The following is a 15,001-nucleotide window of genomic DNA, read 5'->3' as shown; positions in this document are numbered from 1 at the left end:
TAATGAATACGGTAGTCAGAGTCGCTGTATTTCCGACAGCCTTTGAACGCAGCAGTGGCATGCATGGTAACTGGGGCGGGTCTCTGTTTGATAGAGCTGGGCGTGGGCTCCACACTCCTCATCCCGTCTTCTCTCTCTGTGGAAGCACATTGTTTAACGCGGGCTCATTTCTCCCAGGACCAATGAATGCCTTGGTGCATTTTAGCTGCTGAAAAATCACAGTCTTTTTGTGCGAGAATAAGCTGCAGATATTCGAAGACGAAGACAAGCAAACCAAGAACATTTTGTTTCTTTCTGCTGTAGCTGAGAGGCAACAGAGTTGAGAGGTTTTTTTCTTCTTCCCCGGCAGACGAAACATCCCCGTTGTCGCTAATTAGACCTCTGCCTGTTGTAAGTATGCAGTGCACATTCCTGTGAAGACATAATGTCGGCGACGGCTGTTTTTGTCTAATGATAGGTGTGCTGTAAAATGCTTCAGTGTTTTGGACACAGCTGGTGATTGCGGTGCACAGTTAAAACACGTTAGTCAGCCATCATAACATTTTAATTCACGCCCGGTGAATTATCGGGCTCAAACAACTCACGGTTGCTTTGTGCCTCTGGCTTCCTGTATGGAGGATGACATTTGTTATGGATTTTATCTATACCTTAGGGTTTTTTAAAAACATTTATCTATTCTCCATTGGTATAGAAACTTGGTTATCGTTAGACCGTGGATTCCCCTAGTCTGAGCTGGAAAAAGAAACCGAAGCCACTGAAATGAACTAGAGCTATAGTGAGGGATTTACTTTTTCGAGTCTCATTTGTTTTTTGTCTGGTTTAAAGACAGTCTTAAGTATGAGGTCGCTGCTGCCGATAGTGGCCACACAGACGAGCAGGGTGACGCCCCGTCACACTGAGTAAAAACTGAATGTATTACTGCGGAAGTTAGATTCCATTACAAGGCATTTATAAAGCCGCCACTGAATAATTTCCACGCTGAAATATATCAAAGCTGTGTATTAAGTTGAAAAGAAAACACTAATATATAAATGGCCATAACTCAAATTATGGCCATAAGGACTGTTAAACAAGAGAAGAGACACTTTACCCATCACAAGCTGACAGGGATCTTTGTCGGGATCCATTGTATTGACCATAAATACAAGTATCAAGACATTTAAGCTTGTGCTTATGTAGAAAACAGTGTCAGTTTTGTGTTTATTGTCGGTTCATAGCATATATAATTAACACTGACATCACTGCTGCTGATCATATCATCATCTATGAAGAGCCTGTAACATCCATGTAGTGTTTTTCATAGTCACATTGGTTGGATTACATTAAATTTCGTCCAGTGTTAGTATGTTTATATGTTAGTCTTCTGAATTTGACATCAATGTCTGTAGTTTCAGGAGTCAAGGCGAAAATACAGAGAGCTAAAAAAACAGCTGGAGATAGAGGTGTGATTTTAATCTGCTGTCTATGACCATCTGTAACCTGGGTGCTGTGGAGCTGCATGCCAGAATAAGAGCGACTGCTGTGCTTACAAGATTTTACAAATGACAGCTTTTTATATTGCTTTCATCTGTAGGGATTTACTTGTGGTCTGTAGGTGGGAGGCTTGGCTCGGGATAGGCTTATGCAGATTTGATTTTGTTTTTTTGTTTTTTGTTTTTTGTTTTTTTCATGTTAAGCTCTGTCATATTCCTGACTTGATATAGTCTTTGGTCCTAATTTAATTCTAAAGAGGGTTTGTGTGATAGATTTATTTCTATGGATTACTGACAGAGCATTGGGTGGGAACTTCTGCAGGTTGACTGGCAGCTTTGTTTATGCGAGCCATTCTGTGGGTTTTTTGTATTTCAGTATTTTCACATTTACTTTAACACATACTGAAACAAATGGTCACCTATTCTTTTGGTTGCCAATGAAAAAAAAAGACTGCTGGTGAGTTTTGGGGTGTTTGGTGTCTGCTGATAAGTCTCATGGCTCCTCTAGCTGGCAGCCCTTTGTGTGGAGGTCAGCTGGGCTTTTCATCTCTGCTGCTGCTCCCACTGTCTGACCCTGCCCGATGCGCTAAAAGGATGACCCAGTAGGGAAAAGGTCACTCGGACACCAGTGCCTTGAAGAGCAGCTTGTTTAAACATGCACACAAATACGCAGAGTCACACAGAAATTATCCGGCTAAATGTTTGTAAGGAATAAAATGCCTGTTTATTAAATGTGGCTTTTCTCAAGAGAGTGCGATAGTCCCATGTTCAGTAGTCTAACAAGTTGATCTATCTGGTAGATTTTATGATGAAAATTTCTTTAATGTAAGACTTGCTTGTGTTTCATTAGCCTAAGAGAGCAGAATAATGATTAGTCAGCTGCTGGTCAACACTTACATTTGGATGCTGTTAAGGAGGATGATGTCATTGGACAGCAGTGGGAGGGTGCTGTGGGCTATCAGGACTCTAGGATGAGTCTTGGAGTCTCAGTGTTCGCCCATGATACCTCCCTAGGGGGGTCTCCTTACCATCATCTCTCCATTAAAAATCTATTATCTCTGCAGTGGACTTGTGGCGCTGTCAGTATGGATCCTTTAAACAATTAAGCACTTTAAAGGAGAACAGAACGATTGTCAGGGAAGATGGCCATTCATGTCCCATCCTCCTTGTATTGTTTCTGTTGAAGCGATGTTTCCCCGGTTAGGATGAATCACAGAGAAAGTAAAGATTATTGACTGTCATTAAAGAGCCATACACCTGGATTACCTGAGGAGAAACTGGACTTGGAGAAAGTTGAGCATTTTATTGATTACATTATTGATTTCTTAATTAATTCTTCAGTTCTGAGGTCCCCCCTGACTCCTCCCTCCAATGGTTTGCTTTGCACCTAGTAGTAAGAGTAGCCCTCTGCCTCTCTCACCTTCAGACACCCCCTCCCATCACCCCTGTCACTGCTCTGTGCTGCCACCCTCCGAAAGATGTCGTGTAAGATTATCCTCTTGGTTCAGGCAGGGCTCTAGGGTTTCAAAATGAGCTGTTAAATTGCCAGGGTGATGAACTATAAATAACTGTAAACACATACAGTACTGTATAGAGCTCCTTTATTAAGAAGAAAGTGGCCATGTAAAAATTTTGGGGACTTTGAAATAGGACAGTCACTAAGTTGTGAGCAAGCCTGTAGCTATAGCCGGCAAAAATAATCATGCATGTAAAAAGTCACGTGTGTACGCACATATGTAGGAGTACAGAGAAAAATGTGGGGATGTGGTATTGCTTTAACAGTAGAATAACTGTCTAAAACAGAAAAAGTTTTATGGTACATCGCTATGTGTGGTTGAAATGTACAAACATCGATGTGGTGGGATGAGTGTGTTCTCATCCTTCCTTTCTATCTGCAGAAAGACCAGCTCAGTGTGAGCCCCTACTGACAACAAGTCACTCTAAGAAAGCGACAGTATCTCTATTAATGATTCATTTTGCTGTTCATCTCCATATGTATGTGTGGATTATTAATCAGCTGCTGACATGGCCTACTTTGAGAGGAGATGACACGGCTGTCTGTTTTCCTTCCTCCAGGCTCTCAGTAGTGGGCATGTGCATGTTGAATTTGCATTTTAGGCTGTAAATTTCAATTATATGGCAGGTGTACACTTGAGACCTGGTATTTAGAGGAATTGCAGTAACCAGCCATGTCAGGATCTGGAGATATGTGGGTGTTTGGGAGAGTGCAGGTGTCAATCTCTTTTTGTTTTTATTTGTGTGTGTGTTGATCAATTGGTCCATCAATAGAAAGTATGTCATCAATTTTAATAAAATAATATGATAAGTCAATTTAATTAAGCGTTTTATGAAGAAAATTTGACAGTACTGATTATAAAGCTTGGCTTTTTGATGCTGGTAATAGTATTTCAGAATTTTAAAATGACATGTATGACAATATCTAGTTTTTAACAGACATTTTTAATAAGGGTTCCTTAGTTTGGTAAGACTAAGCTCAAAAGTAAGTCTGTAATAAGTATTTAGGCATTTCTACTACCATTTGTTATTACTTAAGCCCCATTCGGACAGGATTTATTTCTGTAGGGGAAGTGAAATAAAGCCATTTTAACATAACCTGCACTGGCCAGTGATTCTAACCCAACATGGATTGTATGTGGGTAATTTTTCTTACCCTCTTCCCAGTAGTAATTACATCTGAACTGACCTTTTCACTGGACTCACTGGTCCTCCTGCAATTTAAATCACATCCCCCGCATGAAGTACTGCTCATCCTTCTACTCTTTTCAGCTAAGTGTGAATTTTTTTTGTGTGTGTGAAAATGTCAATCAAAAATGTGTTTGCTAATCTCTTAGATAGAAACATGCTAAAACCAACATACAGGTCTACTCAGGAACCCATTTGATGGGTTGCTAATGATATCCAATATGTGTTTCATGTTTGAGTGTTAAGACTTGGCTCAGCTAATACTCGGTTTCACTTCCACAATTTTCTGGCAATTTATAGATGAAATGGTAATCAGTAAAATGCTGCCTTTTCTAATCCCAGTAACCTGTGTATCATGTTGTATTTTGTGTCCATGTTGCTAACAGATGCTAACTGTTCCAACACTCCAGTGTTTCCTGATGAGTCCTGATGTCAATATTTGCCCTGTCTTGAGCTTGAAGCCAAAGGTGTTTCAGCATCTGTCCACTTGCACAAGCTGCTGTACATTTGGTTAGAGTGTGCTCTGAGGAGCGAGGCTGACTCTGCAGGTCTGCCAAGGTCTCTACCCCTGCCACAGCAAGCTGCACTGTATACCAGGTTGATTTATTTACAGTGTGGGAAAAGGAAGTTACATGTTTGGCCTCAAGATTGAAAGGTCAAGATAATTCCCTTCCTGTTGTTCTTGAGGATTATAAGTAAGGGTGTTACAAGGAAGACATTGATGTTGGTGATGGTGTTCAGAGCTACCTGTTCAACAACCATAGCTAATGGGACCAAATGTGATTAAATAAAAGCAGCTAAACAGCTGTGTCCTCAGTTAGTAAGTCTGCATTTCAGTCAATCATTAACATCTGTGAATCAGTCTTATTTTAGGCTGATCTTAGTCTTCCCTACATCAGCACAGTCACACACTTTAGACACAAATAACACAAACAGACACTTTTACAGAAGTAGCTTCTATTAATACATCACCACACCCAGAAGCAAATTTTGGGGCATGTCCGATACCTTTGACTCTGCACGACTGAATTAGGTTTAGAGCTTTGGCAAGTTGTCTTTTCATTAAACTGTCCAGAGGCTGGACACCTGTTACCTGTTACTCCTCTCTTTCTCTAAATCAAGTTTAAAATGTGCTTTGGCTGCCATTTGTGCTCCATTAGGCGAATAAAGCACAAGAGAGAGAGGGTGTGTATGTTTTGATCAGGGCGGCTAAAGCACTGATGTTCACAGCTTTTGAGTAAGCAAGGAGTTTCATTTTTGCACACGTTATTGTGTTATGTGTGTTGTTCTACTTATGAATTTACACCAGCACTGGCAGACTGAATTGATTTTACAACACTGGCTCTGCTAATGACCTGGTTAATGCCATCCCTACATTGAAGCAGGCCGGTGGCAGCATCATGCTATGAGGGTGTTGCTCAGCAGCAGGGACAGAGATTGGTCAGAACTGAGGGAGGATGAATGCAGCCAAATACAGAGTGCACATGACATGAGACTGTTGGGTGGCAGTTCACAGACACTTCCCATTCAGTCTGATTTCAGTCAGGATTTGCCAGGATGGGCTCAAATCCAGGTGTTCAAAGCTTGTAGAGATTTATCCAAGAAGACTCAAAATTGCAAATGCTGCCCAAGTGGCTTTTGCACAGCATTGAATTAAGGGTCTGAATACTTTTGTAAATGAAAGCTTTTAGTTTTTCGGTTGATTACGGTAAATCTACAACACAATAAAGAGTGAAGGAATCTACTTTCTGAAGCACCTGTGCGTGGAGGGCATTTTATGTTAGTGATAGTTGGTTCAATGAAGAAGGTAAAACTGGAAATGTGAAAAGTGATTACACACTGTGGCAAGTTAGTTATTTTCTCCAGCTGTCTTAAAGAACACTGAGCAAAATTGACGAGCAGGTTGAGATTAACCCCATATGAGCTGTTTCTAATATAAAAGTGTCAAACAGAGGATAATATGATTCTGATTGAATTGCTGTACGATTTTGTTGAAAGTGGAAAAGATGACATCACCTGAAAACACATCATCTACATGATGTCAGACAGAAGCTGTAACCATGGGACGTTTCTGCGATTACATTGAACTTAATATTGTGAAATTTTCATATTGGTTTCATGACTTTCCAGGACTGATATCAGGTCAGTTTTAGATCATAAATGTTTTGGTAAATTTGCAGTGAGCCGAGTCATACTTTGCCGCTGTCTGTAGTGGAAACACCCATATGACTACTGTGTGTGTGTGTGTGTGTGTGTGCGTGTGTGCGTGTGTGCGTGTGTGCGTGTGTGCGTGCGTGCGTGCGTGCGTGCGTGCGTGTGTGCACATCTGGTCCAGCTGACTTATTAGTTAAGCTTGTGGTCAATTATATTATCAGTGTTTCAGAAAATTTCCTACATGTATTAAACACACCTTGAGTTTCTGGTAAAATTCAGATTAGATGAGAGGTTGATAACTTGTAGCTATGTTTGTTACTGTAAGTCAGTTGTTGACTAACATGTTGAAGCAATTCCATATAATTTACACAAATGTAGTTTAGACATGAGGAATAAAGAATACTTAGCACAACTCAAAGATTTCAAGACCTGCTTTTCACAAACAATTTCTTAGGTGTAAATTTCAAATACCCACCCAAAGGCCCAAAATGTCTTTTGAACCGAATGTCACTTCATGTTTTTCATAATTTATCCAAATTTGCATGCTCTTTAAAGTTACAATTGTACTGTAAAAGGGACCTCTCAGGATTGAAACTGCTTTGCTTTATCTATTTTGTTCTCATATACCCCCCAGATCCATAAATTTTATGAAGGTATTGTTTACTTGTGTTGTGTATGTTTTTTTAGCCTTTAGAAAATGGATATCACTTATGTTTTCTCAGGAGACTGTCATGTTTCTTTAATAACATGCCTTGATTTATAGTCAGGACTGCCCTGTTAGATCGACTAGACCTATTAAGTGGGTTCAGTGAGTCCATAGAGGGTAACTGCAGCCACACCTGGAGTCATAAAATCCTCTTTTAGGCCCATGTTCTGTTGCTATGGATTGATCCCTATGGATCTACCAAGGCAAACCAACAAGAGACATGACAATAGCCAAGCTTTGTTAGCAATAGTGAATTTATTTAACTTATTGTTGAAAGGTAAATGTGCTCAGATCCTCAAAAATATTTTACTTTTTACTTTTTAGTTCCTTTAAAAGCTCTGTTTAATGTGATGTTGTCTTTGGGCTAATTTTATGTTTTGTTTTTAAACTGATCATTTCAGCAGTGGTGTTTCATACCTTGAGTTCAAAGCTCAGCATCAGTAACATGAAGCCTGAGTGATGAGGATCAGCCTGCTAGTGCCATGCCCCTCCTTCTTCTCCCTTACTGTCTTTCTAGCTCTGTCTCACACACTCTGCTGTTCACGCTGAGCAGAAGAGGATTGGAACATTGAGTACCTTCAGCACATTTTTCACATTCCCTTTTGAGGGTCTCAACCACAGCCCCCACTACACACACTCTCCACCATGCACACACAAGCCAGTGACATTTCTCACCACTGGGCAGTAATAGTAATACGTATGTTTTGTCTGTGACACTGGCTGTGCACTGCATCACTGGAAATCCACTGGCAGAGAATAATGTGTCTCAAAGCTTTGTGCATGTCAGGGGTTCTGCTTGTTGTCAATGTGCTAACCTACACCTTTTTCTGCTTTCTTTCTTCTCTCCAGCTGCGGTGTGTGTGGTGAACGGCAGCAGCAAAGATGACGGAGTATAAGCTGGTGGTGGTGGGGGCTGGAGGTGTGGGCAAGAGTGCACTCACCATCCAGCTCATCCAGAACCACTTTGTGGATGAGTATGACCCCACCATAGAGGTACAGCTCTCTTATGCATTTTCTGCACATTATTAGTCTCCTGGGAAGCATTTTGATTGTTAGTGTGAGTAGGCAAATTGAACATATTGCTTAAAAAAAAAACATTTTCCTCCTGCCCTCCACTTTTATACCTGTGTAGTAGAAGTGCATGCTTGAATTTACACATTTCATAGAAGTGTACAAGCCCACAATTACTGCAAATACTGTCTAAACCAAGTCCATTTAATTAATTAAATGCTGTGGTAGTTCCCTAAATGGTCAGTTCAGGAAGAAATTCTTCATTTTGTTTTGACAAGAAATACTTCATCACTGAAAATAAGACACTGAAAGACATTGCAGATATTGCAAGTAGAGGGAAGCCATTGGCACTGTTTCCCCTCTTTTCTCTCCTTTTCCCCTTCCCTGTCTCCACTCTCCCTCTCTTTCTCACCACGCCTGCTTCTGGCCAAACAATGTCCTTTTTGTGTATTTGCATTCCTAGCCCCTATGCTCTAACAAACAAAGAGACAGCACTCCATGTTTTTGTGGCTGTGTTGGAAAGCTAAACATTGGCTGCAATACCCTGTGCCTCTGATGTCTTGATATTCATTTGACCTGGACGTTTAAAGAGAATTATTAATAGATAACAGTTAATACAATATATCTTCAATCAACATTATAGCTCTGTGTCTTATATGCACATGCTGCATAGCACCGTGTGACCAAGAATGTGCCATCCTCAGCCGTGATAGTGATTGGCCCACAGTCACCTCAAATCCAGCATTGTCTAATTTTTATTAGACCCTTTTTTTTAAATACCCTTTTTTGTACCACCTCTTTAAATGTTGGAATTTCTCCTGTTTTGTTTGCAGGACTCGTACAGGAAACAAGTTGTGATTGATGGGGAGACCTGCCTGCTGGACATCCTGGACACTGCAGGTCAGGAGGAGTACAGCGCCATGAGGGACCAGTATATGAGAACAGGGGAGGGCTTCCTCTGTGTCTTTGCCATCAACAACACCAAGTCTTTTGAGGACATTCACCAGTACAGGTGTGGGTTTTAAGGAAAGATGTATAGCGGATGACATAAAAAATGAAGACTGATATTACACGTTGATATTGCAGATCTGCAAAGATGTGACCTGTAGATGTGTAAATGCTGGACAGGTCACAGTCTAGTCAGGGTGGAGCTCAGACACAAAATTCTTTTAGTTCTCTTTTGTGGTTCTGATTATGTGTATTTGTATAAACAGTATGTGTTGCAAGGATTCCCATGAGGTCTGTAGGGAGAGGGGTGTGTATGTGTATGTGCCAGCTCTCTGCAGTAGTGGGGTGATGTCATGCTGTAGTGTTTAACACGGCTAAAGAAAGCTTAGCCCCCAGTTGGAGGATTAGAGCATGATGCCAATGAAATCGATCCTGACTCAATTAGAGGAACAGGGAGAGGTAGGACTTCCAAGGACAGGGAAGGAGAAAGGCAGTGGTGGGACTCAGCTGGAGATGACAGAGTTCCCTCTCCTTGGCACATTTTGTCTTCCTCCCCACATTAAAAACACACTTGCCAGTCTTGGACGTGGGAAATAAAAGAGGCTGCAGATTATGTTTGTCAGTTCCTTCACAGTTTTGCAAGGGTTTCTCAGTTTATTACACTCATTTGTTTGGCTTGCTGCAATTGCAACCTTCTTTTTGGGCTCTGCTAACACAACTGCTGGTATCAGTGTTGAACCATTGTGCAACTTGTTAAAGCATGCATGGATCTTTGGCTGGGCGTAAGAATATGCAGTGGCCAAGTTAGAGCTATAAAGTTATTTAAAGATCTGTTGTCTATGTTTCTAGCAGAGATTCAGGGATTTTTTGCTAAACATCTCCACTGTTGGCACAACATGGTGACACAACATGGCACCTGCTTTAAACTCTCCAGTGTGTCTTGGTTTCTTTTCTTTAATTTCTTTAATAATCAAGAATATTCCTTCTTGATAATGATTATGTGTGCTTTTGGTGTTTGTTTGCATTTTTTTAAATACATCAGTTAAACTTGAAATACAAATCTGAACAACATATAACTCTATAGTCTAACCAAGGTATCAGCTGTGCCATCAACACTCACAGCTTGCTCAAGTGTGGTCATAAACAGTATTAGCTGCATTGACTGCAGATAGACAGAGCTTACTGTAGTGGATGCATCCTTCTGTATTGTGGTGGTGGAAGAAGAAGGGCTGATCTGATTGACCTGGCCCACTCGTCTCACTCAGTTCCCCCCTGGCTGCCTGGCGTTCAGCACTGGCTGCTGTAGTGATGAGGTAATGCTGTTTGCTGCCTGCCTGTTGTCCATCCCTCCCCCTCTCTCTTCCTCTCCACCTCCCTCCTTCAGCAGTGCAGCACAGCACAGCATAGCCCAGCTCTGGCGGGCCCAGGCTCTTCCTCAGGGTCCTAGAGCTCCCTGGGTGGTTGGCTCTCCAGTGATGGAGCTACTGTTGTTTGTGAGGCAGGAAGAATCCAATATATGACAGATATGGTTAAATACAGAGTTAAGGAAACAAAGAGGCAAAGTTTTGCAAATTAAATGTCAACTATAGTTTTCTTGTTTTGCAATTCACAGAGAACAGATTAAGCGCGTGAAGGACTCAGACGATGTTCCCATGGTGCTTGTGGGAAACAAATGTGACCTCCCGGCACGCACGGTGGACACACGGCAAGCCCAGGAACTTGCCCGCTCCTATGGCATCCCATATATTGAGACCTCTGCTAAGACACGACAGGTAGGCAGTGAAGTCCATACCCACCTACTACAGATTCACTCTGATAGAAGAAAACTATTTTTTTTTCTCTTTTTTGCATTTCAAATTAATATGTAATCAATTGCAAACAGGTGTAAATAATAAATAAATAAATAAATAAAAATTCCGTAAAACTCCGGTCTTTGCAAAGCTCAAACTCTGATCCCAAACCCTCGTGATGCGCCATACTGTATTCAATACGGCAGTGTTCCACCATGGGCTATTTCTTTTTACGTTTTTCATGTGTATTCATGCCCATGAAGAGCAGTGAATTGCCTGTGGTATGATGTGATTTGTGTTGCAGGGAACATTTTATTATGCTGCAGGCAATGACTCATAGCCAGGTTACCTCGGCTTAAGAACAGAGCTACATTATTTGAAAAGCCTCATAAGGACAAGTTGCTGTACAGCTCCCACTGTCTCTGACTCACTCACACTTTATGTAGGTACACACAGACTCTGCTGCTCATCATTAATCCTGCAGTATGTCTGTCATTCAGATTAAAACAGTATGCAAAGAAATAAGTGATGACCTGTTTTTAGTCATTTCGATTTCTTGATTAACAGTGTCTGAAAAGATAAGTGTTGCCATGGTTAATGTGGCAAAGACTCTTGAGTGGTGTGCATGGCTGAGAGGTTTAATTGCACTTATAAGTGCATGCGATGTATCCTCCTTATAATTGACCACATTGCTCTGATCCCTCTGTAACTTTGTGTGTTTATAGGGAGTAGAGGATGCCTTCTACACATTAGTTAGAGAGATCAGACAGCATAAGTTGAGGAAACTGAACCCACCTGATGAGAGCGGTCAGGACTGTATGAGCTGTCGCTGTGTGGTTTCGTGATGCAGGTGAGACTTTCTTTTTTCCTTTTACAGCACAGTAATATGGGACGTCTCCAAATTGTTCTGTCAAAAGTCATGTTTTTGTGTATAGGATTGTTGATTGTAAGTACGTAAGTAAATACGTGAAACAATGGCTAAGTCCAAAAGTCACTCCCGTCATTCACTAATTCAGTGTACACACAATTATGCACTCGGTAGTCTGCAGTAAATTCTGATTTTTGACACCCACTAATCATTGTCATGTTGTGTCATCACTAACAGCTGTAGAGCATCTCAGTGGTGATTTTCTCATCTGTAAAATGTAGCATTGCATTGTGGGATTGCTAAGAGATAATAGTGTGCACACTATGGCCACTACTTTTTACTGTGAAATTTCTGAGTTAATGATATTATAGTCAGTATTGTGGTTGAGTTTAGATCTGTCTTATATCTCTCAGAAACAACAAAATGGAACTAACATCTATGCCTTTCTTGTCATTTCATTCTGCAGCTGACTGTTGCATGTTGAGGAGAAATGCTAAAGTGCATAGTGGCAGCATGGACTTGAAGACAGAAAGATAAAACAACTCGATGATGAAATATACACTTTTTCAAAAGAAGACGATAGAAGCAAAAGCTCTCAAGAAAACCACCAGAGCTGACTGAACCATAAACCTTTGTGGAGAGGAGGATTTTGGATTGTTGCCTAGGTGGCTAGTTGAACTAGCCTTTTGACTTGTGAGCAACACCACTAATGACTCTTTGTCAACTCCAGTGAGGTCTCACTGGGTAGCTCCACAGGTTTCCTGCTAACTTATTGTTTTCAGTCTCAACACTGGTCTTAAAGGGGGTGTCATGGACCACCCTCCTGCCTTGAAAGCCTAAGTCCACTCCCCCTGCCTGCCCACTGGAAGGACTGATTAACTTTAATGCAAAGGACTGGAATGGACATTTCGTTACCCCGACACCTCTTACATAAATATATGCCCCTATCCCATTCCACTGATTAGTTTCCCTGAATGGCAGTGTTGTCCCTTCATTACACTGAATACAGCAGGTGAAGGCTGACGTGGGAATGAATATTTGTTGTTTAACAGTTAGCTGAGATGTAAAGGTCTTTTTTATAAAAGTTTTGGATACATTTTTTGCGTTTGAAAGCCATTGAGCACTATGTGAGCAAGAATGTTCATTTCAGATGGTATTGACATTTTCATGACCTGCCTGAAGTAGTTAAAATTCCTTTACAGGACAGATATGAAAGGAGAATTTAAAGAGATAAATTTCCAGAAAAAAACTGCCACCTCTCCCTCCAGATGTTTCTTTGCTAAGAGCTGTGTTTGTGAAATAATGATAGTGATGACTAGTGTACGTAGGTTCTGGTGCAATAGGATTCTTTATTGTCCAATTTACACAATGTGTTGGGAATAAACCACCTCTCATGACTACTTGTTTTGCTGTTTTACTTTGGTTTAGGAAGTAAAGGTACAGTGCATGAAAATGTAGATGTCATCTTTGCTGTTGGTAAAACTGGAGAGGTTACCCATAGAATAGGAGGAAACCCTCATAGTTAGAGTGGATGATTATGGTTTTAGATACTTCCTGCTTTCATTTCAGTCTTGCTGGTAGCAGTTCTTTTTAGATTGCAAGAATCACTCCTTGTGGTTAATAAGGCTCAGGAATCAGGGTCCAGGAAGGTCTCCTCTAACATTCCTGCAAACCTGGGATGTCATCAGTTAGCTTTGCAGAGTGTAACGCACAAGTTGAACTTTGTTTTCTCCACACACACCATACTATCCTCAACCTGGTCCTCCTTCTCAAACACCTCAGCTTTTTAATGGAACAATAACAGGTCAGGTGCTACCATGTCAGAAACATATTTGCTGTACATGTGGGACTATTGTGTGTAATATGTGATGAATATTGGGTTATGGGAGTGCATTGATTCATTTCTAAACACTGACCAGCTTGTGCTCTCCACAACTGCATTAATGTGCTGCCTAAATGAAAAAGAGTGCTCTGTGATTACTTTGCCTTATCTGTTAGCTAGTTTGTACCTCACGTACTGTATGCAGCAAGCTTGACCTGAGGAAATTGTTTGTTTGCTGTACGGTTTTGTTTATGTTTGATTATGTGTGCAACTAAAAACATACAAATGTGTTGAGTTTAGATGTGTGCTGTATAGAATTTGAAAGGCAGGACAACCCTTAAAAACACTAGACTGATTTTAAAAAGGGGGTGGGGGGTGTAAATGTAGGCATGCAAGTCTGAATGTGGTTCTGTGTAACACCACTGAAAAAAAACAACAAAAGTTACAGGCAACGCCCAGTAGGAGCCAACTTTTCATGCGTCTGTGTCCATATGAAGTTTTATTTCCTCTGCATTATAATATGTGATGGGAATTACTATAAATTTGCTAATTCTAATCCAGATATACTTTTAACAGGTCAGAGAATTGGTCAGGTATGATGCTGTATGGAGTTCCAGACACTACAAAAACATTTTAATAACAGATGAGATGCAGATGCAAACCTCAGATATCCCAGACCTCTTCCATGAAAGGCTTTAAATGTTTGTCAACAAAATGGTTTTATTTTTTATTGATTTTGTACAGTTAAAAGTTTATTCTTTTCACTTATAGTGTGGCTTGAAAAATATGATCTGTCTAGTTACTGTGTGGATGACAGTGGCTATCAGTTAATGTTCATTTCTCTGCTTGGAGGAAGTATATGAAATGTGAATGTGTTCAAGTATCCCTTGAAAAAGGCCTCATGTCTAAAATTTACAATATTGAAATAATGCAGGGGTTGATCCTTGGTCCCACTTTTGACTGTGTTGTTCCTAACTTTTATTTTTTACCCACTATCTTCAGTTCTGTTACTAGAAAGAGTGTGGAACATGTAATAACAGTCCTGAGAGTATGCTTGTCCTCTCCCTGTCCATCTTTAACTAGTACATTAATTAAACCATAGAATTCCACAAATCTATGCATTTAAATTCCCATTGCATTAGAACATCAGTGTCACATTTCCACAGGGATAATCCATCATACATGTCCAAGTGTATATGTCAGAAAACCTGGTGAGCATGACAAAGACTGGATGGATTATTGGGAGTTCTTGCATTTAGGTAAGAGTGGGTGCAAGAGTTTGTTTCTCCCCTGGAAAACTTTGGAATGGAAGTGTGGAAGGAGTTTGTGAAAATGTTAACTGTTTAGCTATTTAAGATGTATTTACTCTGAAAATGTGGCAGATGTATTGAAGGACAGGAATAAAGATGTCAAGATTAAACTGTCTTGGTCCCTTAACTATCAAACTTTCACATAAATTTAAGACTTGCTGCCATCTACAGACTGTCTTGTGTATTGTTTGACAGTGTCACCTATGGAAGGGGACAT

General features: G+C 40.6%; 1 protein-coding gene across 1 annotated transcript; it reads left to right on the top strand.

Annotated features, from left to right (window-relative positions):
- Window positions 1–108: 108 nt before the first annotated feature.
- On the top strand, window positions 109–14,894 carry hrasb (HRas proto-oncogene, GTPase b). Its single transcript, XM_026310818.1, has 6 exons — window positions 109–390; window positions 7,885–8,028; window positions 8,880–9,058; window positions 10,607–10,766; window positions 11,510–11,634; window positions 12,119–14,894. Exons 2-5 carry the CDS (start codon window positions 7,918–7,920, stop codon window positions 11,627–11,629), a joined length of 570 nt encoding a protein of 189 aa, XP_026166603.1. The 5' UTR covers window positions 109–390; window positions 7,885–7,917; the 3' UTR covers window positions 11,630–11,634; window positions 12,119–14,894.
- The last annotated feature ends 107 nt before the right edge of the window (window positions 14,895–15,001 follow it).

The sequence above is a fragment of the Mastacembelus armatus genome, chromosome 6 (assembly GCF_900324485.2).
Source record: "Mastacembelus armatus chromosome 6, fMasArm1.2, whole genome shotgun sequence".
Classification (NCBI taxonomy): Eukaryota; Metazoa; Chordata; class Actinopteri; order Synbranchiformes; family Mastacembelidae; genus Mastacembelus; species Mastacembelus armatus.
The sequence above is the reverse complement of the archived record's forward strand: the minus strand, read 5'-3'. Positions and strand labels throughout refer to the sequence as shown.

Bases quoted from the DNA above. Each gene is read 5' to 3' on its own strand.
- hrasb (XM_026310818.1), top strand. From the start codon at position 7,918: ATGACGGAGTATAAGCTGGTGGTGGTGGGGGCTGGAGGTGTGGGCAAG. The intron at 9,059-10,606 runs GTGTGGGTTTTA...TGCAATTCACAG, and splicing joins GAGGACATTCACCAGTACAG to AGAACAGATTAAGCGCGTGA. The intron at 10,767-11,509 runs GTAGGCAGTGAA...GTGTGTTTATAG, and splicing joins CCTCTGCTAAGACACGACAG to GGAGTAGAGGATGCCTTCTA.